Source organism: Blastomyces gilchristii (assembly GCF_000003855.2).
Source record: "Blastomyces gilchristii SLH14081 genomic scaffold supercont1.14, whole genome shotgun sequence".
Taxonomy (NCBI): domain Eukaryota; kingdom Fungi; phylum Ascomycota; class Eurotiomycetes; order Onygenales; family Ajellomycetaceae; genus Blastomyces; species Blastomyces gilchristii.
Genome location: NW_003101669.1, coordinates 824,863 through 846,626, shown reverse-complemented (window position 1 = coordinate 846,626; position 21,764 = coordinate 824,863). Strand labels below are relative to the sequence as shown.

At 47.0% G+C, this 21,764-nt stretch overlaps 7 protein-coding genes across 8 annotated transcripts; 3 read left to right on the top strand and 4 right to left on the bottom strand.

Annotated features, from left to right (window-relative positions):
• The first annotated feature begins 730 nt into the window (after nt 1-730).
• Nucleotides 731-4,654, top strand: BDBG_06590 (NsdD protein). The gene is made up of 3 exons (XM_002623105.2): nt 731-3,067; nt 3,123-3,458; nt 3,582-4,654. Exons 1-3 carry the CDS (start codon nt 1,964-1,966, stop codon nt 3,792-3,794), a joined length of 1,653 nt encoding a protein of 550 aa, XP_002623151.1. The 5' UTR covers nt 731-1,963; the 3' UTR covers nt 3,795-4,654.
• Nucleotides 1,145-1,525, bottom strand: BDBG_06591 (uncharacterized protein; the record flags this gene model as incomplete). The annotated part of the gene is made up of 2 exons (XM_002623106.1): nt 1,145-1,335; nt 1,396-1,525. The coding sequence occupies 2 exons, from the start codon at nt 1,523-1,525 to the stop codon at nt 1,145-1,147; spliced, it is 321 nt and encodes a 106-aa protein (XP_002623152.1).
• BDBG_06589 (uncharacterized protein) lies at nt 3,995-5,353 on the bottom strand. The gene has a single exon (XM_031722677.1). The coding sequence runs from the start codon at nt 5,178-5,180 to the stop codon at nt 4,956-4,958; it is 225 nt and encodes a 74-aa protein (XP_031579515.1). The 5' UTR covers nt 5,181-5,353; the 3' UTR covers nt 3,995-4,955.
• On the top strand, nt 4,678-9,803 carry BDBG_06588. 2 transcript variants are annotated; one of them, XM_031722676.1, is made up of 4 exons: nt 4,678-7,702; nt 8,033-8,200; nt 8,349-8,387; nt 8,505-9,803. In XM_031722676.1, exons 1-4 carry the CDS (start codon nt 5,443-5,445, stop codon nt 9,026-9,028), a joined length of 2,991 nt encoding a protein of 996 aa, XP_031579513.1. In that variant the 5' UTR covers nt 4,678-5,442; the 3' UTR covers nt 9,029-9,803. The 2 variants fall into 2 exon arrangements, with proteins under 2 accessions (XP_031579513.1, XP_031579514.1); XM_031722675.1 differs by having other exon boundaries at nt 4,678-8,200.
• On the bottom strand, nt 9,521-13,822 carry BDBG_06587 (glutamate-cysteine ligase). Its single transcript, XM_031722674.1, has 7 exons — nt 13,322-13,822; nt 13,142-13,214; nt 13,000-13,065; nt 12,774-12,913; nt 12,526-12,648; nt 11,848-12,433; nt 9,521-11,742 (listed from the first exon to the last, which is right to left on the bottom strand). Exons 1-7 carry the CDS (start codon nt 13,330-13,332, stop codon nt 10,717-10,719), a joined length of 2,025 nt encoding a protein of 674 aa, XP_031579512.1. The 5' UTR covers nt 13,333-13,822; the 3' UTR covers nt 9,521-10,716.
• Nucleotides 13,823-14,415: 593 nt separating this feature from the next.
• On the bottom strand, nt 14,416-15,664 carry BDBG_06586 (NADH dehydrogenase (ubiquinone) 1 beta subcomplex 7). The gene is made up of 3 exons (XM_002623101.2): nt 15,440-15,664; nt 15,206-15,330; nt 14,416-15,095 (listed from the first exon to the last, which is right to left on the bottom strand). The coding sequence occupies exons 1-3, from the start codon at nt 15,471-15,473 to the stop codon at nt 14,991-14,993; spliced, it is 264 nt and encodes an 87-aa protein (XP_002623147.1). The 5' UTR covers nt 15,474-15,664; the 3' UTR covers nt 14,416-14,990.
• BDBG_06585 (APSES transcription factor) lies at nt 15,537-20,417 on the top strand. The gene is made up of 3 exons (XM_002623100.2): nt 15,537-16,061; nt 16,150-16,336; nt 16,421-20,417. The coding sequence occupies exons 1-3, from the start codon at nt 16,008-16,010 to the stop codon at nt 18,445-18,447; spliced, it is 2,268 nt and encodes a 755-aa protein (XP_002623146.1). The 5' UTR covers nt 15,537-16,007; the 3' UTR covers nt 18,448-20,417.
• Nucleotides 20,418-21,764: the final 1,347 nt, after the last annotated feature.

Sequence of the window (21,764 nt, the reverse complement as noted above, 5' to 3'; positions counted from 1 at the left end):
ATTTATCTCTTTTCAGAAGTATTTTGAAGAATTTTCAATTTCATATTTAAATTTTCTATCAAATTTACTACAGAATGATATATATTTTATGATATATTATGCAGGTTTTAAATCCGAATTGATTTGAATCAATTCTGAATTACTTAATGAGATTTGATTATTCCGGAACTGCCCTGATTCAAATTTCTGTACACACAACTGGCAGTGTCAAGGACTCAAGGGCCCTTTGCTTTTCTTAGATCCCTGCCAGCACTGATGCTGTCCCCAAGGCGGCCACACGGAACAGAACACTCTGTTCTGCTGGGGCCACTAGCTGGATTGACAACCCATCAAGCTAGCCCGATTTTATCAGGTTCCTCCGAGCGGCAACTTCAATTTGTTAATGTGGGTTGACTCAATCAGAAGACGCTGCGCCCTCATGGACCATATCATATCCAAGATAATAATAAGCCTGTTATCATTTTCCCGAGACTCGAAAGTGAGTTTGCAACCAAGGTGTGCTGCACTATGAAGCGGAGAATCAAGCACACACACACACTCATACGCAGAGGAAGTCGCCAGGACAGCCGTTGCGTTGCCGAATATAATGTAAATCTTGCCTGTGAAAATTCGAGCCCCACCTTATTCCAGAACACATACATTATTATTATTATTATTATTATTATTAGGGGTTGTTTTCACTGGATAAATGAGAATAAACCCTCTTGCTCAGGAAAATACGCCGGAACCGTACGTCAGATAACTATACATACACTTGTATTATTACGTGGAACATGCTCCAATCTCAGCCCGTGTATGGGCATACGGACGACGGTAACTACTCCGTACAGAATTATTATTAAATACATGACATTGGAAAGTTCATGCAAGCACGTATAGGCAATACCAGCAATACCAATACCAAGCCCTCTGCCAATCTCATCTGCAATCTTGCAACCTCAACCTCTCCCGCTTGGCTCGACACGGGCAACGTGGGTTCGGAGCTTGTTCATCTTTCTTTTTAGTCCAACCGCCGCCCTGTTTTCGGCTTTCTTTCTCCCGCTCGTCAACCTCGTTTTTCCTGTCTACATCAAAAGTGCCATCCTACTACGTTAACTTATCAAAATCGAGCTTCTGTATTTGGGTTCGTCGCCTCCCAGTTCGTCTAGGCCCATATTCTGCCGTTCCCCGCCCCGACCTTCGTTACTTTCCGGAGACGAAACCCCGGTATATATTGATTTGGTAGCTTCAGGCCTGGTTTCCTGGATAAACAGGAGGTGATTTGCGGAATTAGCTGGATCTGATCAGCGATAATTCCGTCCCTCCACTCCAGCTTGGATTGAATTCCCTCGCTTTCTACATAAATCTCGTGCATTTTTATCTCCCACTGTTGCCAATATCAATCAACGAACAAACTTAGGCGTCCGGCCCCACAGCCGCCCAATTTCAAAGCGCCCGTTATTACTTTGGTACCTTGCCGTCCTTTGATCTTGATCAGGTCCAAATCCTCCTGCAGGGAAGGAGGAGAAAGGCCTGCAAGATACATTTTGAAAGGGTGTTTGCTTCCTTACTCTCTCTCTCTCTTTCTTTTCCTTTTCCTTTGTTGTTTTATTTTCCTTTGTTGTTTTATTTTGTTTTATTTTGATTTTGATTTTCCTTTTTAAGAGATAGTCTAATACTCCTTTTGATTTGATCCGAGATATCTCCTCCTGCGCCTAGAAGACTTGAGCATTGTGTGACGTTGGAGCTCAGCAGCTAAGTAGCTTTGCCTGGCCCCTTTTGAGGTCATTGCGCAAACAGGGAAATTGTTCGACAACAGCTTGCGGCAGCACTTTAGGCGGTCTCCGGAGATTAAAGTGAAGTCTCTGAAGAGCATACTTTGTGTGAATTTGTTGGGGGGCCATAGAATACGTGGATGGTTGTGCTGGTGTGATTCCACCTAGGAGGTCGACGAAGTCAGTACCCAAAACATACCGCAGGCAAAATGGTCACAGGGGAGGCGGGCAGGCATTGGCCCGTCTATGGAGTTTCAGGTTCAGCAACAGCGCCATTTCAGTCACCGAGACGGGAAGCGGACGGTGTCAAGGAGCACGGGAACAGTTTACATCATCAGAGCGATGCACATAGAGAGTCGTTACCGTCTATTGGCCAGCTGGATTTAGAAACCGCCAAGAGTGACCGTCAACGGAGCAGCGCTCAATTCCCACCAGGCGCGGCGGGATTGTCTGTTTCAACTGCACCGCAAGTCAATCCGACAACTGTTAATCATCCGGGTCACCACTCTTATAATTATTTGTCGTCTGCCGGATCGGCGCAGGTCTCTCCTACCGATACAAGACACCCCGGGGACGAAGATAAGGACCAGAAATCGCCCAACCAAACTCTGCATACCATTCAACGGCAATCTCTCCCTTCAATACATGAAGCATTAGGTAGCGACACTCTACCCTATTCTCACACAGCTTCGTCTTCCTCTAACCCAGGACAACCCCCTGTATCATCTGCCATGCCGTCAAATATCGTTGCCCGCCCAGGTGCAGAGGGACCTAGTGGCCCTCCCAATCCATTTTTAACCTCAACATTATTCCTAAGGGATAATCCATTCAGCGCACATTCGAGCGCCCAGAGCGGACCACCTCATCCTGAAGGGCAGCGATCGAGTTTTGCGTCAACGCAATCCCAGGGTTCTCGCAATCCATCAATCCCATCCCTAAGCTCGGGGAAGTCACCAACTCAAAGCTCTAAAACAGGGACACCCTCCCTGACAAACTCCCAAAGTTCCAGCTACGAGTTCAGTGGACCATCTTCTGCAGGGGCGATGTCGTCTTCTAATAACTATCCTCCATACTCTCAACCAGCACCATTTGGCGCCCACGCTCCCAACGGCCCACCTTCGCTACAATACCATACTGCGCCCTATGAATCACGGTCAGGTTTTGTTCCCCCTTGGAACCAAAACGGTATCGATCCAGCCCGCATCGAGGATATGCAACAAGGGGTACGGGTTACTAATGGCACTACCGCACCTCATAGCGAGTCTGTTAAACGGCAACTGGACGGATATGATGTTGAATCGTCCTATCTCGAGGTATGTATCTAGCTATATTTTGGTTCATTACACCTTTTCGTTAACTATTAAGCAGATTGTCGAAGGCTGTAGCAGAGTAGCTGAGTTCGCAAGCCACTTTGGTGCCAAAGCTCACCAGAGTAATCGGCCGGGGCCAGTTGTGGGATTGATACCGCAATTGGCGGAGATTGATGATCTGGTACTGACGCTCCGTCGAACATCTGATGCTCTGGCTAGAATTCGGAGTCTGGCTGTTGAACAGGTTCTAGCGGAGCAGCAGGCAGAGCAACGAGCTCAGGGACCAGTTTACAAAACTAACGGCATCCGTAAGGAAGGACAACCGCCTATGTATCGGGAAGATTTTAAAGGAGGGGGTGGATTTGCCGGCGGTGATACTAAGAAGCGGCGAGGGGTATGTACACCTACCATTTTCCTTATCTTAAGCACAGCACATCGCCTACCTATTCAACTTAGCATAGCCATTTACTCCCAGCCATCTTAGCCAATGCTAGCACTAACGATCCCCAATTTACAGAAAGCTGCCCCTCCTGGCCGATGCCATAGTTGTAATCGAGCAGAAACTCCTGAGTGGAGACGCGGACCAGATGGCGCTCGCACTCTTTGCAACGCTTGTGGCCTACATTATGCAAAACTTACTCGGAAGGCCGGCAATAATAAACCCTCCTCGCTGGGCCCAAATCTCAGACCTAAAAACAGTGTGGATTCTCGATCATCAACTCGTTCTTAGATGCTGGTATATACATATACTCGCCTACCTTATAATGTGTACTCTTAGTACCGAAAAATGGAGTTAGGGTTTGGGATTTATTATTATTACTATTATTATTTACTAAAAACTTCTGATATATATCCATAGGGATAGACCTGATTGGCGTTATTTAGCTTCCGTGTCCTTGCTTTGTTTTTAGCAATATCCATTCCTCCTTTCTGCATCGGTGAAGCCAAATTGTGAATTCACCTACAGCCTGTGTGCCTGTTTACCTCTGCTCTCTACTTCTTATTTCTTTCTCTACTCGTCTTGGGTCGGTCTTTTGCTTGGATTGTGATGCGTCAGTTATTACTTTTACTTTGGGGTTCCGGATCTTCAAGCTGGGAGGTAGTAGCGACGTTGCTTTTGATATTTCTTTCTTTCATTTCTTTCTTTCTCATTTTGAAGGCCACTGTTGTTCCATCGGATAAATTATTTACGTTGTCATGCAATTGCTGTTCTATTCTATTGGTAGATTCTAGCCGAAACGTTTGGTGGAATGTGGGTAACGAGAGAAATTTCAACAGCCATTGATTGATCTTCTTCTTGGTTTCTTGTAAATTTTTATTTCCCCTCTCCTTTTGTCTCTTCCCGCCCTACCCGGCTCAATTCTTGCTAGGAAATTAGGCACTCGGCTGCAATATCATTGACATTTGATTATCGATGAATGGAGACCCAATGTAATGTAGCTAAGATGAAGCCCTTGAAAGCGAGGTTTTCCGTGGGCTTGAGAGCTTTTTTTTTTACCATTTTATTCGAGCCAACAATAGAGAATATTCGTAGAACACACAAAAAGCTAGAAAAGATTCACCTAGGAATTCTGATAGGGGATGCTCTCTCTTTTTTTTTTTTTTTTTTTCTGCACCAATTGATCCTTGTGTGTATGTTTTGCGCAGGATAAAATGGCGATGATGTAACTAACTAATCGTTGAAAGGATCTAGCCAAATCGGGCATGACGTCAAAGGGAGCTCTCTCCGGAATATTTGTGACATCAAAGGAGCTGGCCTGAAAGATGGAGATGTAACGTCTTCCCTCCTCCGGAAAGAGACAGAGAGAGGGCAGAAATGAAGAATTCACCAGGCAGAGGAAGCCAGGGGAAAATACAGGATGCGGGGAGATAGGCAACAGGAGTCACAGCATCAGGCAGCATGATAACACCCGCCGTGGCGCCCTGCAAGCAGGGTCTCTGCCAAAATTTCTTCCATCTCCCCGTTTGAAAGAACAGCCTTGGGAGAGAGAGCTTGGTGTGGAGCCAACCATTGCTGAGCTGAGGCTTGTCGCCCAACGCCTCTCGGCTCGTGTGGCCCGTTAGACTGGTGTTGCACGCTCGGGCAGAGAGATGGGTTCAAGACACAAACAGCCATGGTGGATGATGGCTAGGCCCCAGCACTAAAAAGGCTGGAACAAGTATAAAGGATGCCTTGGTTCCGCCGTTTCCTGTCGAATACTTTTCGACTTTCTATCATTATTCATGCTGGCTGACATTGTGGCGCGGCATTTTTATTAACTTCGCCAGTAACTTACCCCTTGTTCTGAAAATTATATATGAGGAAGCTGTCTTCTACGATACATACATATTAAGTGATCTTATTAATCTTCCTGTCTCAAAGTCAAAAACTAGCAACCATGTCCCGCCGCCCAAATCACCTACTACCAAAATGCGGGTGTTGGTATTCGGCATCCGGAACGCGCCAATACATCCCCCAAGTCGACCTCAAAGCACATTCCACCATACTGTCGACGTCTTCCAGGACAACCTTGACCCAGACTTTCATTAATCCCACATCAGGAGAATTAGGAGATGTCAAGTATACTTTCCCTTTGCACGATGGCGTCAGCGTTGTGGGTTTTAAGTGTGAAATTGACAATCGAGTCATCCATGGGCTCGTGAAGGAACGGCAGGAGGCTAAGCTCGAATACCAGGACGCTGTCAAAAAAGGCCAGGCCGCAGCCCTGTTGGAGCAGTCCGCCCTGGCGTCTGACACTTTCACCACTAGCATAGGCAAAATCCCCGTGGGTTCCAAAGCAGTTGTGCAGATTACTTACCTGGGCGAGTTGCAGCATGACTCTCAAGCGGATGGTGTCCGTTTCAGTATTCCAGCCATCATCTGCCCCCGCTATGCAAATTCTTCTGTAGACACTGGTGAATTGAGCCAATCCCTGGCCAGCTTTGTAAAGAAGGGTGCCATCAATATCACGGTAGACGTTTCAGTGGACAGAGGATCCACCATCCGCGGCCTGCATTCTCCAACTCACCCCGTTGCAATCACGCTGGGCCGGACATCAGTTGCTGCCCAAGACTTGTTTGAACCAAATCTCGCTTCTGCGGCACACACTATGCAGCAAGGAAATGCATTTTTCGATACGGACTTTGTGTTGATCGTCAATGCAAAAGATCAGGATGTACCAAGCGCATTTGTGGAGAAACACCCGACTATTCCCAACCAGCGAGCTGTGATGGCAACACTCGTTCCCAAGTTCAACATCCCGAATAATAACCCGGAAATCGTTTTCATCATTGATCGAAGTGGGAGTATGACAGGAAATATTAAGACCCTTCAATCAGCATTGAGAGTTTTCCTCAAATCCCTTCCAGTCGGTGTCAAGTTTAATATTTGCTCTTTTGGCTCGCGCCATTCCTTCATGTGGAACAAAAGTAAAACATACGATGCTTCCTCCCTAAAGGCGGCCCTTCAGTACGTGGATTCGATAGCTGCGGATTTCGGAGGGACAGAGATGCTCGAGCCTGTGAAGGCTACGGTGAAAAATCGTCTCAAGGACCTGGATTTGGATGTTCTGTTACTCTCGGACGGTGAAATTTGGGACCAGAAAACGCTCTTTGCCTACCTTAACGAAGTGGTGTCTGAGCAGCCCATTCGACTGTTCAGCTTGGGTATCGGCAGTGGCGCATCCCAATCCCTTATCGAGGGCATTGCAAGAGCTGGTGATGGCTTCGCACAGTTCGTTGGCGATAACGAACAACTGGACAAAAAGGTTGTCCGCATGTTGAAGGGAGCCTTGACGCCTCATATTAAGGATTATACTGCTGAAATTGTTTATGAGAATGATGGGGAAGAGGATTTCGAGCTTATCGAGAAACCAAACGCAATTCCCACCGGAGAGAACTTTGGTCGTCCCGCAGAGCGTTCAGCCGAACCCATAGAGGTGGACGCACAGAAAGAAACCCCACAATCGAAGGAACCGATCTCGCTGTTCGACCCTTCCTATCAGGAGCCTGACATCAAATCCATCACTGTCCCCCTTGACGCTAATCTCCCTAAACTACAGCCTCCCAAGGTTCTCCAGGCGCCTTACAAAATACCTACGCTCTACCCATTTACGAGGACCACTGTTTATTTCCTTCTGTCTCCGGACGCTCCTAGTGCAGCCCTCAAATCACTCGTTCTCAGGGCCACTTCGAAACACGGCCCTTTGATGTTGAAAATTCCGCTAGAGGATATTGGCCAAGGCACAAAGCTTCATCAACTGGCTGCGCGGAAAGTGACACTTGAACTAGAAGAAGGCCGAGGGTGGATATACCATACGAAGAATGAGAAGGGGCAGCTAATTGTCAACGAGCATGAAAGCAAAAAGGAGGATATTGTGAAGCGCGAAGCTGTTCGACTCGGGATTCAGTTTCAAGTGGCTGGGAAATATTGCTCCTTTGTCGCTGTGGAGTCAACCACGGATGGGGGCAAGGCGGACAAGAAGGCAGAAGCAGGACTGCCAGGTATTCGCAATCATCCTATTTCTGAAACTGCTGGCGACCGGGATCATACAGACGATGAGGAGTCGTTTGACGGCGATACAGGTTTTGTCATGGATTATGACCAGGAGGAGTACACAGAGGAGCTTTGTACTATGCCTCGTTATTCCACTATGTCTGGTAAGGCTTCGCCCAGTCCACGAGGTTCTTTCTCTAATTATTCACCCCCACTTCTGTCCCATCCTGCTGCTCCTCCGCCTTCCCCTAACCCGACATCCTTATTTGCTTCGCCTTCTCTAAATCCATCAGCTTCAAATACCACCGCACTTTTTGGCTCAGCTCCAGCATATAACCTTCCGGGTTCAAGCGTTGGCGGACCTACAGCCTTTGGAGGTTTTGGATCTACTTTCTCAACATCTAGCTCCACTATAACCCAATTGCCCTTTGCTGCACCATCTCAACCTCCCCCTCACTCTCCATTTGGCTCAGTTCTAACAAACAACACGCCAGATTCACCTTTGGGAGAACCCTTAGCTTCTGGTGGTTTCGGGTCTCCTTTCTCTACATCTAGCTCTTCCCATACACAATCACGTTTTGCCGCCCCTCCTCAATCTGCCTCTACGCGTTTATTTGGATCAGCTCCTCCGCCTCCAGGGCAAGCAACCAGCTCACCTTTCGGTGCGACACTTATCCCTCTCCTTCCAGTCAATGAACCAAGCCCCCACACGCCCTCTTACTTTGGCGTCTTTCTATTCATCTCTACATCCCAAACCCTCATCCCTTAATTTGCCGTTTTCTAGTACTAATCGACTCTTATCTCCTTTAGGCCCACCAGCCGTGTCAACCTCATCCGGTATTGATATTCGTAAGTTCTCACCATGCATAGTTTCCACCTTTTGCATTCCCAGTTTGTGTATAGAAGCGTGTGTTGTCCGCCTACGTTTGTGAATAGATTGCTTACAAGATGGTTTCTACTACTTAGCACTCAAACGTGGCGAGCGACTGGACGGCATAGTGAGCAAAAGTGACGATTTGGCCAAGTCAGCAAACGTTTTCGCCAGGAAAAGATCCAGCGTGGTACCATCAGCGAAACAAAAGCTGGCAAGATTCTTTAAGTCAGAGTCCGAACCTAAAGAGTCAAAGTCGCCGCAGGATAAGGTCCACGCCTTGATATCGCATCAGTCCTTCGAGGGATCATGGATGTGGGAAGACAATGTATTTGCGATCATGGATCTCAACGCGTCGGAAGCCGAAAAGAAACTAGATTGGGCAGCCATATTGGGAAAACAATCTGGAGTCGGCAGCAAGGATACAAAGCAGAGATCTATTGTTGCGACACTTGTTGTCTTAGCGTATTTGAAGAAGAAGTGTCTGGACGAGAAGGATACCTGGGAACTTGTCGGGGACAAGGCCATGGGCTGGGCTGTTGAGAGGATCAAGGAGATTGGAGGCAATGCAGGCCAGGGGTCTGATGAGCTTTTGAGACTGTTTGATGGTCTATTTTGAGGGAAGGATTTTTTTTACTGATGGTTCTTTCAATCTGGACACTATTTTCTTCGCTCACTGATAATCATGAGTGCTTCTATACTTATATATGCATAGGGCGATAATAATTTGTTGATACGTCGAGCAAGGCCCCTTAATTGAGAGAGAGCTGGCTTTCCTGGTAATTTGATATTGGGCGGAATGCCTGGGCGCGGAAGTCACAGCCAGCGCTGAACGTTTTGGATGTTATCACGTAATTTAATATACTACAGGCCAACAGCATTTATCACAGGTAGTTAGCTAGCTTAAGTCAAGTTTGCCTTGCCATTGGAAACCCTTGGAAATGCTCTGTTTCGCGTCATATTGCGAGGATGTACTGCTGCTATTTTCAGAAACGGTGCTGGAGCATCTTTGTTTCTTCTCAAGCTCAACCATGGGTATCCCTTGAACGGGGGGGAGAGTCGGCAGAACCCCGGAGAGCTCAAGTAGCTTTCACGGAATACCAGAGATGGATTGCCCTCATCCTAGATACTAGGGAGGTTGATCCAGGAGGGAAACTGAGGGGGAATTTCCGTGGGTTGAGTTGTTTGGTTTATGAAATTTACCAATATGGTGAGGTGTTCTTCTTGCTTGAGTTGATTAATGTAATGTGTATATGTATGTACATGTACCTTGCTGGTAGTCAAACTTTTAGTAGTTATACTGGCGGTGTAGAAGGATTGGGTAGCTAGCCAATTGCGCAATTGGGACCGCATATTTCATGGAGAAGGATGGGCTGAGGCTAACTATACTCAAGAGATTCTGATGCATAGTACGTCCGAGACAGAAAGCCCCGTTGCCCCTATCTCTGTTTCCCATCATATGACAGCTTCCGTCTGCCTGCTGTTAGGTAGGAGGATGATGGCGGCAGGCTCTTAAACTCAGCTGGCTGTGGCTGTTAATAGCGTCATGCTTTGATAACCACCAAGGCTAGCAGTTTGCCAATTGAACAACCTGGTAATAGGAAACTTGAACAGGACGTACTGTAAATGCAAGCGTTTCAGTCCCGTAACTTAACAATGAAGCAAAAAGAAAAAGAGTAAGGAAAAGAAGAAAGGAAAAAAAGAAGGTTAGGGGGGATGTTAGTGCCGGTGTATAAAAAAGGGGGTTTAAATACATTAGATTTACACTTAGTAGGAATTATCGTGTTGCGATGAAGTAGTCAGATGTACTCTGTATGTACAGAGTATAGGTCTTTTATGCATCTTCCATAATGAGATCTTAAGCGTGCGTGTGAGTGGGCATGAGACAAGAGCATGAAAGAGAGGAACCAAAGGGGGGTTGGCGAAATACCCATCCATCTCTAAACTAATTCATAATCATGATTTCCCCGCCAGAAATGAATGGTAAATCACATCGTATAGAAAGAAATGAAAAATGTTAAAAAAAGAAGGCAAAATATCTTTGGTCATTGATTCCACCATTGGGGGTGAGTCTAAATATTCCTAGCAAAAAGCAGTTACCACCGCCCCTGAATGAAGTAGACAATTATATCGTTAGAAATGACATCATGACAAAGATCTAGAGCAAAAAGTATGAAGAAAGCCAGAACGCAGGAGTCAGGACGTAAACAGCGTTATACAAGTAACAGTAAATGGGGGAAAAAATGAAATAGAAAGAAATGGAAAAAAGGGCGAAAGAGAAGTGGGCAAAAGGGGGAAAAGAAAAAATCACTCCGTAGTCCTACTCAACATCTCCCACCCAACACTCCCACCCTTCCCTTCCTTCTCCGTAACCTCCTCAACAGCATTAACAAGATCAAAGCAGATCTTCTCCGAGACCACACTATCATGCTTATACTCCGGGTGCTTAGCCACAAACTCACGGATCCACTTCGCATTCGTCCACAAACTGCCATCTGCACGCCGCCGGATAAGCTCTAGGTACGTCGCCAGCTGACACCGCGTCTCCACATCGACATTGACGCCGTTGAGATACGACTCGACCAGCGGGATCAGGCCCGGAAACCCGTCCTGTGTCCCGTTGACGATCTCTGCGATGGTCATGAGCTCGTACTCGGATTCGACGGGGCGTAGGTTCGGAGTTGAGAAGCCGGAGGAGCAACGGGAGCTGGACTCTGAGACGTTTCCGCTGGTATTTGTTTGGTTGCTGTAGGAAGGCTGCTGTTGCTGTTGCTGTGGGCGCGGGATACGGTGTGGGAAGGGGTCTTTGCGGAAGTAGAATTTCTGCTCGAGGACGGCATCGCGAGCGTGGGCGGTTTCCATGTTCTCAGTCGTGCGCGGGATGGGGATGTAGAGGTTCAGATCGAAACTGAGGATGGCTCGGGTGATGAGCACCATGAATACGCTGAAGGCGGCGTTTTCGAAATCGGTCATTTGGATCTCCATGGGGCGGAACTCGACGCGCCAGCCGATGTCGTTTTCGGCCGGCGGTGGCTTGAAGCGGATGTGTTGCCAGTTTGTCGACTGTAGGTTCTCGAAGTGGTTGGTTTGGTTGAGGTCAAGTTCTTGGAGGTCCTCGGCGAAGATTACGATGGGGTCGCGGATGAAGAGGTGGGCGAAGTGGGTGGCCAGCAGGTCATCCATGCCGCCGTCCAGGAGGCGTCTCTTGATGTCTTCGTCGATGACAAGGTCTGGGTCCATGTATTCAGGTCGCAGCCGCGGATCCTGGGATATGTATGTGGAGTTGGAGGCATATCTCGACTTTGGGATGCGCCAGCGGTCATTTTTGAGCGGCTAATTTCATTTTCCCCCCCTCCCTGTTAGAACTAGAATCGTAACTTACTGGAGGAGGGGTTAAAGTATTTGCTCCCGAATTAGATTAGAAGTGTCAAAACGTACCTTTTCTCCCAGCTCTTCAGGAGTGCGGCAATCAACCGCGTTGCTGATCTGGTTCCACCGCACGTCAGTGTCCACTAAGAACCCTTTGTAAATCGGTGTAGCAGCGGTCAATGCCAGCATTATCGGGCCCAGTGGGCTTAACTGGTCATAAAGTCTCCGCCCCTCTTTAATATTCTTGCACTGAAAGGTGATCTGCAAGCAACAACTTCCCATTCCAAACGCCATGGCATCCATATACACATGATTCTGTTTCACAGCTCCCTTGCGGACATCATCGTCCTCTGGCCAGTTATGGAGATCGTAGTTGACGGTAGGGTCATTAAATGGCCATGGAGTATTCGTATCTCGAAACACCGGGACATTCAGTCGCACTTTTCGGCCTCTCCGGGACCGGATATTCGCTGCTAGTGTGGGAAAGCGAATATGGGGGTTTGCGATTTCGTCGGGGACGAATTGGGAGCGGAGCGCACCGCCGGAGAGGGGGTAGGACGGATATGTGAAGTCGTCCTTGGTGCCTAGCCGTGGGAATGTGGTGAGGGTTATGGGATACTCATTCGGTGCCATATGCTTTTTCGCAATAACTCTCCTGTTCACCATACGCACATGTTAGCAGGTTATACACAGCGCATTTGAAGCTCGAGCGCTTTGATAGAAATTTTTCTTAGAGAGGGAACGCACCTCCACTTCATGTTAGACTCCACCTTTAAGAGATCTTCGAATCCGATTCCCCATGGCTGACCTGGGGTCGCCTCCAACATAAACCGTCCAAACTCCGGGTGGAACTTGGGAAGTGGCTCCTTTCTGTATCAACAACAAAACGGGCGACATTAGCAGCAATGTACCAAATTAAAATCCTCCCCACATACGGATCAATGACAACGTAGGGATAGCGCAAACGGAGCACGTTATTGATCATAATCACATACACTCCATCCAGAAGCCCCTGCACCAACTTCCCATTTGCCTGCGCTTCCTCGTGAGCGAGCGAATCCAAGATATCCGCCTGGCGGAGGGAAAGGCGCACTTTCTGTGCCTTCTCATCCACGGCTACGACAAGGTACTCAACCTGTTTTTCTCCGCAAACAGAAAATCACCATCAGCAAACCAATCAGGAGGAAATCATATACTCAAGTTGGATAATTGATCTCATACCTCATCGCCCCAGAGCAGGGCATCTCGTTCCTTGCCCTTCGCCTTTCTCCAGATGGCCAGAAGTTGCTGAGCGGAATAAGCGTTAGCGGCATAATTAAGGACATTTTAATCCGGGCTGGAAAGGAGAGACGCGCGCGCATACTTCAATTCCCCATTCCCTGACCTGCTTTGCATTCTTCTTCGCTTCCGGCCAGGCCAGCGGGGTGCCAAGCGCTCTATATGAGACAATTTAGCGGTGAGAAATGGGTGCTTCGTTATAAAAATGCGAAGGGGGAGGGGTTGGAGTTGAGGGAGGGGTTTTTTTTTTTCTCTTTTCTCTTACAGCAGGCCCATGACGACAGAAGCTAGTTCATATATTTAGCTCGTCGGGATGGTGAAAGAGTGTAGACAGCTGGAATACAGGCGGCCTCACAGGCCTAGGGGAAGGCTAAAAGGAAGGGCAAATTATGCGGGAAAATTGTCGTTGCTGCGGGTGTTTGATGGACGGAATGGAATATATTAAAAAAAAAGAAAGTTTCCTCTTTCGGCCGGGGGGAGGCAAAAAAAATATAGACTGTTCGGGATTTCGAAGCAGCTTTGCCGAACGGCGCAAGAACACAAAAAAAATATATATATATAAAAAAAGGAGGAATTGGATTGTGTGGAGGAGGAAAGTAAAAATTAAAGTATTTAAGAAGAATTATTTCCGATGGCCCGCTTCCATGTCGAGATCTTTTATATCACACGAGAATGAACGCCGGTAAGTTTTAACTTCTTAGTGTTGTTCGTCTTTCTTAGTGGATTGTAACCGCAGCACCAGCAATAATAATAATAATAATAATAATAACTAACCATAGGCCCGGAGCAGAGGGGGTTTCTGCGGAGCTCCATGGAGGGGTATATCGGGGCTGGATATTTCGCATTATTCCATATTTACAGAGCTATTTAGACCGTAAAGTTACGGCACTAACTACCCATTGACTGATTCCATATCTGTTGTTGATCCAAATCTGCTTCCATAGTACTCCGTATGTGTAAGTAAAGAGAAGATATCCATCCATGCATCACCAATAATATAAAGCCCCTGCGCACAATCAACCCTAGACCTGCAACTACACACATTATCATGGTCAAAGAAACTATCTTGTGGCCAGGTTATTATGCTCGGGTACAGCATGGATATCGAGCTAGGGCAAAAATATAACTATCATGTTTCTTCACCCCCAATACCACTCTGTCAGAGATGACGGATAATTTAATATTATTTTTAACACAGATCGGCTAATTGAGGAGCCTTCGCTCACCCACCATACGGAGTACATGCACTCTTGTTAGCTTGCCGTGGCCCTCGAAAGCTGATAAATACAACATCTGGCAGTGGAATCCTTAATCCTTTGCCCATGATATTCCCTCCAGACTTCTCCCGGCTTCCCTCGTCTCCGCTTCCTGCTTATAAATCAGCCATTGGGATGCGGGCTGAAGTTCGAATCCGGGCGGGACACGGCGGGATAATTAATACTTTAATACGCTGTACAGCATGCTTCTCTTATAATCGGAAGTTGGTTGGGTGTCACTAGAGCCGATCAACCTCATAATAATCCTACGTAATCTGGGACGATCTTTGAAGCCCAATAAAAGTCCAGTAATACTATCCATGCTGGCTGACAGGCAGGTTTGACGCAGTATATGTATGCCCATCGCGTTGGTCGCTATAAATATCCTCCGTCTTCGCTCTTGGCCACAAATCGCCGCCATTGGAGTTAGTTGCATGGCGCAAGAGAGTTGCGATACTGCATTGAGAATATACAACAAGGTCCGACGAGATAAGTCTTATTTATGATTCTTTTCTTTTGGACGGAAAAAAGGTATCAAGTAAAAGAAAGTCTTTACTATATATATACAATACAGCAACAATTTTTCCAATGGAGAAATTCTCAACATAATGCTCAGGATAGTGGAAAATGCAAACAGAAAACACGCAAACAGCAACTCCAGATCCCCCCCTCTAATGTCTAATTGCTCCTGGCACCACCCTTGGCTGCCCGCAGCTCGTCCATCTTCGCAACCCGCAGCTTGAACTCCTCATACTGGCATTTTTCGTAGGAATGTCTCTCGTTCTAACCAGCGCAACCAGATGCTGTCAGTATATGCTATTTTGAAGAGGTGGGGAAGGGGAAGGGGGGCTGCGCGATAATTGTATGTGAATTGTGCAATTGCGGGATCGTACCTCGCACTTCCAAGGCAGATAGTATTCTTCATATCGACATCGGTTCAGTGGGATTAGGAGATGTGCACAGCTGTCTCGGTAGGCAAGAGGTAATCTAGCCTGGGACATTTCTTCTCTGGTCGCAGCTATGTTGTCCATAAATCAGGTTAGGAATTGGATCATTCATTCATTCAATTGGGGGTGTGTTTGGTTTGTCGGTAGGAATTGAACGATCTGGAAAGAGAATTAACTCACGCCTGACATCCTTAACAGCCTCGGCATGTGCCATGATTGCAGCTCCTGACTACCTCTCAGCAGAAACCGCTGCGTGTGTTTCCGTATGTGTATATGTGTATATGTGTGTATGTGTGTATGTGTGTATGTATCTTGAACTGCGTTGCCGTCGTCAAGCCGATTAATTGTTCTCTCTCTCTCTCTCCCTTTGTTGTTTCCTGTGGTTCCTGCGTGATGCGGCTCTGGGGTTCTCGGAAGCCCGGCGCCTTGTTGTTCCGGGCCCAAGAAAGCATCTTCCACTTTACGCGAGAAACAAGGCTCCGTCGCGTCTCCCAGTTGTCCCGCAAATCGCACTCTCGTCTGCAACCATCTATTGTAGTCGCCGTCAAGGGGAAAAATGCGCTGCCTCTGCTGCTTTGCGTTTGCTTGCGTGGTTTCGTGCACATCACTAACTCTCTAAATGCCATAGTATCTATCCCATCTCATTTCTTTTTAAGGGGTCCTTGCTCTTCTTCCATTGGTGCATTTCCGTCACCCGCTGCGCCTTGCCCGCTCATCTGTTATTGATTACTTTCATCATCCATCCATCATGGCTGCAGCAAGTACGTGGGGTAATAAAATATACTCTGCTACGTACAGCAGTGTGAGTGTTATTTTTTATCGTGCTATGATCCCAGGATTCTATTTTCTTTCTGCGAGACCTGTGGCTAATGTTTGGTTACTTCACCTAGGTGCCCGTCTATGAGTTCAAAGTGGGCTCTGATAATGTTATGCGACGGCGTGCAGATGACTGGATCAACGCGACCCATATTCTCAAGGTAGCTGGGCTGGATAAACCCGCGAGAACCCGCATTCTCGAGAGGGAGGTCCAGAAAGGCGTCCACGAGAAGGTCCAGGGCGGGTATGGAAAATATCAAGGTATATTTTCTCTCTGCAATAGACTATCTGTAGAACACTGTGCGCATGGTCCTATTGCAGCTTTGAGCTGACCCCGGTGTTCAGGAACATGGGTGCCGCTTCAAGAGGGTCGAGAATTAGCTGAGCGGAACGGGATTCTTGATAAGCTCCTACCCATTTTTGACTTCGTTGCTGGGGATAGGAGCCCTCCACCAGCTCCGAAGCATACAACGGCTGCATCGTCGAGACCAAGGGTACAAAAAACTGTCGCCCCCAATAGAAGACTTGTGTCTGAAGAGTTGTCATTCTCCCCAAGGAAACAGCAGCAAGCTGTACAACCGCCGATGTCACAACCAAGCTTTAGTCAAGAGCCGCATTTCTCGGCTGTTAACCAGTCGTTCCGTGACGATGAATCAGTCGCACAAGCAAGCATGGAGTCGTCCTCCATGATTGCAGAGGAGGATATGGCCCCGATGTCCCAGCACTCGACGCAATCGCGGAAACGTAAGCGTGGGCTGAATGAAGTCAGTCTAAGCATCATCGAGCAACAGCATATCATCTATGGTGACCAACTCTTAGACTACTTCATGACTGTGGGAGATGCCCCCGCAGCAACAAGAATACTGCCCCCAGAACCACCGGCGAATTTCCAAGTTGACAGGCCCATCGATGATCATGGAAATACCGCTCTTCACTGGGCGTGTTCTATGGGCGACATCGATATCGTTCGAGACCTAATAAATCGAGGCGCGAATGTAAAAGCGTTGTCAAATCATGACGAGACTCCACTAGTTCGCGCGGTTTTATTCACCAACAACTATGAAAAGGGGACCATGCAGGATTTGGCGGACCTCCTCCAAGAAACGATCACGTTTAGAGACTGGTTTGGGGCAACTGTCTTCAACCACCTGGCCGCAACAACAAGGAGTAAGGGCAAGTGGAAGAGTTCGCGATATTATTGTCAAGTATTGATGGATAAACTAAATGATATTCTACCTCCTCATCAGATCTCCTTGCTTCTATCTTCTCAAGATTCGAATGGCGACACAGCTGCTCTAGCAGCGGCCAAAAATGGCTGCTACCGGCTAGCTACCATGCTTTTATCACAGTGTCCCGAAGCTGGTGATATTCTCAATAAAGCGGGAGAAAGTGCCAACGCAATCCTTCAAACAATTTCCCGTCCCCATAAAGACAATCCACCAGCGCCGTCATCAGTGACCCACCACAGTGTTACAGACACGGATCACGCTGAGTTGAATAATACCTCAGATAATACAGCTGTCTACCGACCTTCAACCAGCTCCGAAGTCACCGCATCACTTTTATCAAAAATAGGATCCATCGTGGATGAGGCCAGCAGAAAGCTAGCCTTAGCTTATGGCGATATAAAGTGGCCACCCCAGGGCGAGGAAGACTTTGGAAACCCACAAGGGCTGTATGAACACGTGGAATCGGATCGGGAAAATATTCGGAAACAAGCAGCATCTCTAACCGCAAAGGAGAACGAAACCGATGACCTAGAAGGCAAACTAGAACGTTTCAACAAGGTAAAGCGAGACTACGAATCTCTCCTAGAGCAGGTTCAACGACTCCATCTCCTCAAACGTCTCCAGAACGCTAGGGTCGATCCGGAGTCCCGGGCTGCTCAGATAAACTCTAGCGGAGGCGGAGAGGGCTCGGGCTCGAGTTCCAATAACAACACCACCAGCAACAGCAACAATAAGACTCCCGAGGACCTCAACCTCTTATACCAGGTTACCAGCCAGCTCTTCGAGGCCCAAAAAGCCCGCCAAAAAGCCATCAGAGAACTCATCCAGCAAAAAGCAGATGCCGGCGTGAGCACCAAACTCGACGTTCACCGCAAGCTCGTCTCTCTTGCAACCGGTCTACCAGAAGAAGAGCTGGACCCGATGTCTAGCGAGTTAGCCAATGCGCTCGAATTTGACCGTGCAAATGAGAAGAGGCCGGATGATCGCGATCTTGGCCTGGACGGTGCTTTGGATCGGGACGAGCACCAGCACTTCGAGTATCAGCAGGAGAAAAAGCAACAGCAGCAGGCGCTAGTAACCCGGCGTGACTCTATGGGAATGCAGTTGTCCATGTCCATGTCTGAACGGGCTGTTCCCGGCTAATGGGGCGGGTGGCTTTTCCGGCCCGTTTCTTATCTGTTTGACCTCGGGGAGGGGGGAGATTTTTTTTTTTTTTTTTTCTTTTTTCCGGTTGGCTTTAGACATGCCACCTCATTTTCAACGGACGTGTTGTATCTACTTCAACATCGACTTCTCTTTCGAAAAAGCCCGATCTCCTGGATTCGCATAGCACGTTCATGAAAACTGTAACGTGGGAACCTACCTACCTTCTCCAGAAGCCTGCCAGCATATCTCCCGAATCTCCCATTGTATTTCTTGACATTGGTAATATCAGGCATGTCTTGTAACCTACCTACCTTTCTGTCTATCTAGGCGATCTTGTCCGCCATCTTTACCTACGTTTGCATGGTCAGCACCACCTTCACTTGAACGAACATCGGCTATGTGTATCCATCGGGTTCGTTTTCATCTACGCCCTCCCTCCCTGGACCGCAAAATGAGGGTGTTTCTTGTTATTATGTCTATGTCTATGCCTATCTACCTGTTCCCTTTCCCTTTTTCCTTTTTTTCTTTTTACTCTCTTCACCCCTATCGGTGTTTACGATTTTTTCTCTTACAGCAGCCAGTTCGCTACTGGGTATGCTTTGTAATGTACATGTGAGCATGCGTGTATGGGTGTCTATAGTATGGGTTTTCTTTTTCCTTCTCTTTTTTAATTTTCTTTTTCTCTGTACAGTACATTACAACTATAATATTTAGGGGGTGTGTATGGGTCTGAGAAAAGCTCTCTAAATATAATCCAACCCTCTCTTTATCCTTTCTTTTTTCTCTCCTATTCTCCTCCTCCTTTCTTCGCCTTTATGTTTTTCTTAAGAAGGGCTTTGTTTGGTCCTCTAACTTCCCGAGGTGTTTTCAATTTCGCGATTCCTTTCCTTGTTCTACTTTCCTAGCCCTCTTCCCACCCTCCAAGCCTTTTGAATCAACACTCTCCAGGCCGTTGTTATGTACAATGTGTGGGCGGGGTGATTCCTGACCTTCATCCATTGACGGTCCTTTTTGGGCTCCATCGTCCCCGATTTTCATCTCCTCGTCTGATTACATACATAATTTCGTTTACGTTTTGTGACGGAGGAGCGTTTCCCCGCGCGCGTAGCGGATGAAACGTGATATCACTATCTCTCGGGAGTTATATCTTGATCATATCATTTTATTTATTTATTTATCTATTTATATATTTTGTAAAGGAAATATAAATGATGTAAATGACTCACTTGGTCAACACGGGGGAAAAAACAGGGGGCCGCTTCCACTGGATCTCAGTACCAGGACCCCCCCGTTCATATAACCTCTAGTTATTCTATTCCCAGGTTGGTACATTACATACTCCCCCCCTCTTCCATCCTCTTCTCAACTCCAAACCCACATAATGCCGTCAAGCTTTTCCCTCGATCAGTCGCCAAGTATGGGCAAACAAGGAGGTTTGGCTCCTTCAAAAACCCACAATCACAGATTCACCTGATATCAAACGGGGCGGGAATCCTTGGAACCCGTATTCCATTTCTGTTTTCAAAAAAAAAAAAAAAAAAGGGAGAGAGGGAGAAACCCAGACAACACAACTTCCATGATGAAACCACCCACATCACCATTATAAATAAATACGTAACCTGGCCTTGTGGGAGGAGGGGAGGGCGGAATAGCACCAGGTCACCAGGTCAGATTTTGTGATAGATTATTTAATGAGTGAGTTAGTGAGTGGTGAGGTGCGAGGTTGCGACGGATTTGAGTGAGTTTGGAGAGTGTTGTGTTAAGTTGAGTGGATGGGAGATGCTGGCTGGGAGAGCGATGTAACTAGAGATGTAGTAGGAACCTTTCGGGTATGGTTCTTTTTGCGGGTGAGGGGGGCCAGCTAGAGAGGGGAGAAGATATTCTTTTTATTTTTGAGATGATACATATATATATATATTTGAAGATTTATCTAGTGGTCAGAAGTACAGAGGAAATGAATGTGTGCAGGTTGAGCTGAGCATGCATAGAATCTTTCTACAGCTTAGTATAGTAGTATTCATCAGTGTTTCAGAATAATTCTTGCAATCATTTCATTTACTGAATTTTCTAACAGTGATTATTAGATCTGACATCTCATCTGGTACATCTACTAACCAAGAAATACAATGTTGAGATTTTTATTTGAATAAGGAGAGAAAATGTATTATGTGTGCACATTCAATGAATTGGCTTGCTTTGCTCTATTCCTCTATTGAGAGATGTGATAGAGAACAGGGAACACACTCAAGATAGAAAGATAGAAAAAGCAATCAATAGCACAAACAAGTGAGTATTCTTGGAGAGAACAATCTTGATAGAGAAGAAGGTTGGCTGGATGAGCAGAGGCAAAGCTGCTTGCTTGCCATGTTTCAAATCTCTGAAACCAATTTCCTAAAAAAAATAAATAGAATAAAAACAAAACTGCGTGAAAATGAAATCATCATCCATTTTTGCCTCTTGGGGGGGGGGGGGGGGGGAATGTTCTAATAGAGACCAAAATAGAAACTCGGGAATTTTGAAAAAAAAAAAAGACTCGAAACACATCCCCGCAGCCTGGCGGCTGGGACCAATGATTTCTTTGAAAGGAAGAAGAGAGAGAGAGAGAGAGATGGGGTTGGTTTGTTTGGAGCGGAGGAATGACAGCATTGACAGGCAGGACAGCTTGGTCTAAAAATAAGCGTCCTTTTTGTCAAGCAGAACGCCCCCCCGGTCGTTATTAATAATTGGTGCCAGGTGTCTAGCCTGGAATTTACTCCTCCTCCCTCCCTGAAGAGGGTATTATTATTATTATTATTAGATAGAACTTGAGGAGGAGAAAGGGAGTGAGGAAGATAGCTCCTGCAAATCATATGTTAGATTGTTCGGGTGCGATGGCCGCCGGCTGGCCGCCCAAGGTGTGATGTGCATGCGGCTAGGGAGTAACCTAACCTGCACGCCTTGAGCTTGGGAGAGAGAGGTTGAAATGGGCGTGTGTGTGCTAGACTGTTTGTGAGTGACGGGAGCAGAGGTTTGTCGAGGATGCCAGGGAATGGAGGGACCTTTGAGGGGGGTGTTGTGGACGATGTGGTGATTGGCGGAGAAGAGGAATACTCGAAGCGCCGAACATGCAGGATTGGTAGATTTGCTTTTTTTCTTTCTTTTCTCTTTTGGTTTTCTCTTTAGCTTGCTTTGTTTCTTTCATTTTGCAGAGTGCAGGGAGGTTTTTGGGATATACACAGTATGTATGGTATGAGCTGTGTTTGTTAGTTTTTCTGGCGTAACTATCTATACTCTGTTGCCGTACAGTTATGGTTTGTTATGGTAACAAGGTCAGG

Bases quoted from the DNA above. Each gene is read 5' to 3' on its own strand.
- BDBG_06590 (XM_002623105.2), top strand. From the start codon at position 1,964: ATGGTCACAGGGGAGGCGGGCAGGCATTGGCCCGTCTATGGAGTTTCA. The intron at 3,068-3,122 runs GTATGTATCTAG...ACTATTAAGCAG, and splicing joins TTGAATCGTCCTATCTCGAG to ATTGTCGAAGGCTGTAGCAG. The intron at 3,459-3,581 runs GTATGTACACCT...CCCAATTTACAG, and splicing joins ATACTAAGAAGCGGCGAGGG to AAAGCTGCCCCTCCTGGCCG.
- BDBG_06589 (XM_031722677.1), bottom strand. From the start codon at position 5,180: ATGGCTGTTTGTGTCTTGAACCCATCTCTCTGCCCGAGCGTGCAACAC.
- BDBG_06588 (XM_031722675.1), top strand. From the start codon at position 5,443: ATGTCCCGCCGCCCAAATCACCTACTACCAAAATGCGGGTGTTGGTAT. The intron at 8,201-8,348 runs GTGCGACACTTA...TATCTCCTTTAG, and splicing joins AGCAACCAGCTCACCTTTCG to GCCCACCAGCCGTGTCAACC. The intron at 8,388-8,504 runs GTAAGTTCTCAC...TCTACTACTTAG, and splicing joins CTCATCCGGTATTGATATTC to CACTCAAACGTGGCGAGCGA.
- BDBG_06587 (XM_031722674.1), bottom strand. The intron at 12,914-12,999 runs GTATGAGATCAA...GGAGAAAAACAG, and splicing joins CCCTGCTCTGGGGCGATGAG to GTTGAGTACCTTGTCGTAGC. The intron at 12,434-12,525 runs GTGCGTTCCCTC...TATGGTGAACAG, and splicing joins GAGTCTAACATGAAGTGGAG to GAGAGTTATTGCGAAAAAGC.
- BDBG_06586 (XM_002623101.2), bottom strand. From the start codon at position 15,473: ATGGCACATGCCGAGGCTGTTAAGGATGTCAGGC. The intron at 15,331-15,439 runs GTGAGTTAATTC...TGGACAACATAG, and splicing joins GGCTGTTAAGGATGTCAGGC to CTGCGACCAGAGAAGAAATG. The intron at 15,096-15,205 runs GTACGATCCCGC...TGCGCTGGTTAG, and splicing joins ATCTGCCTTGGAAGTGCGAG to AACGAGAGACATTCCTACGA.
- BDBG_06585 (XM_002623100.2), top strand. From the start codon at position 16,008: ATGGCTGCAGCAAGTACGTGGGGTAATAAAATATACTCTGCTACGTAC. The intron at 16,062-16,149 runs GTGAGTGTTATT...TACTTCACCTAG, and splicing joins ACTCTGCTACGTACAGCAGT to GTGCCCGTCTATGAGTTCAA. The intron at 16,337-16,420 runs GTATATTTTCTC...CCCGGTGTTCAG, and splicing joins CGGGTATGGAAAATATCAAG to GAACATGGGTGCCGCTTCAA.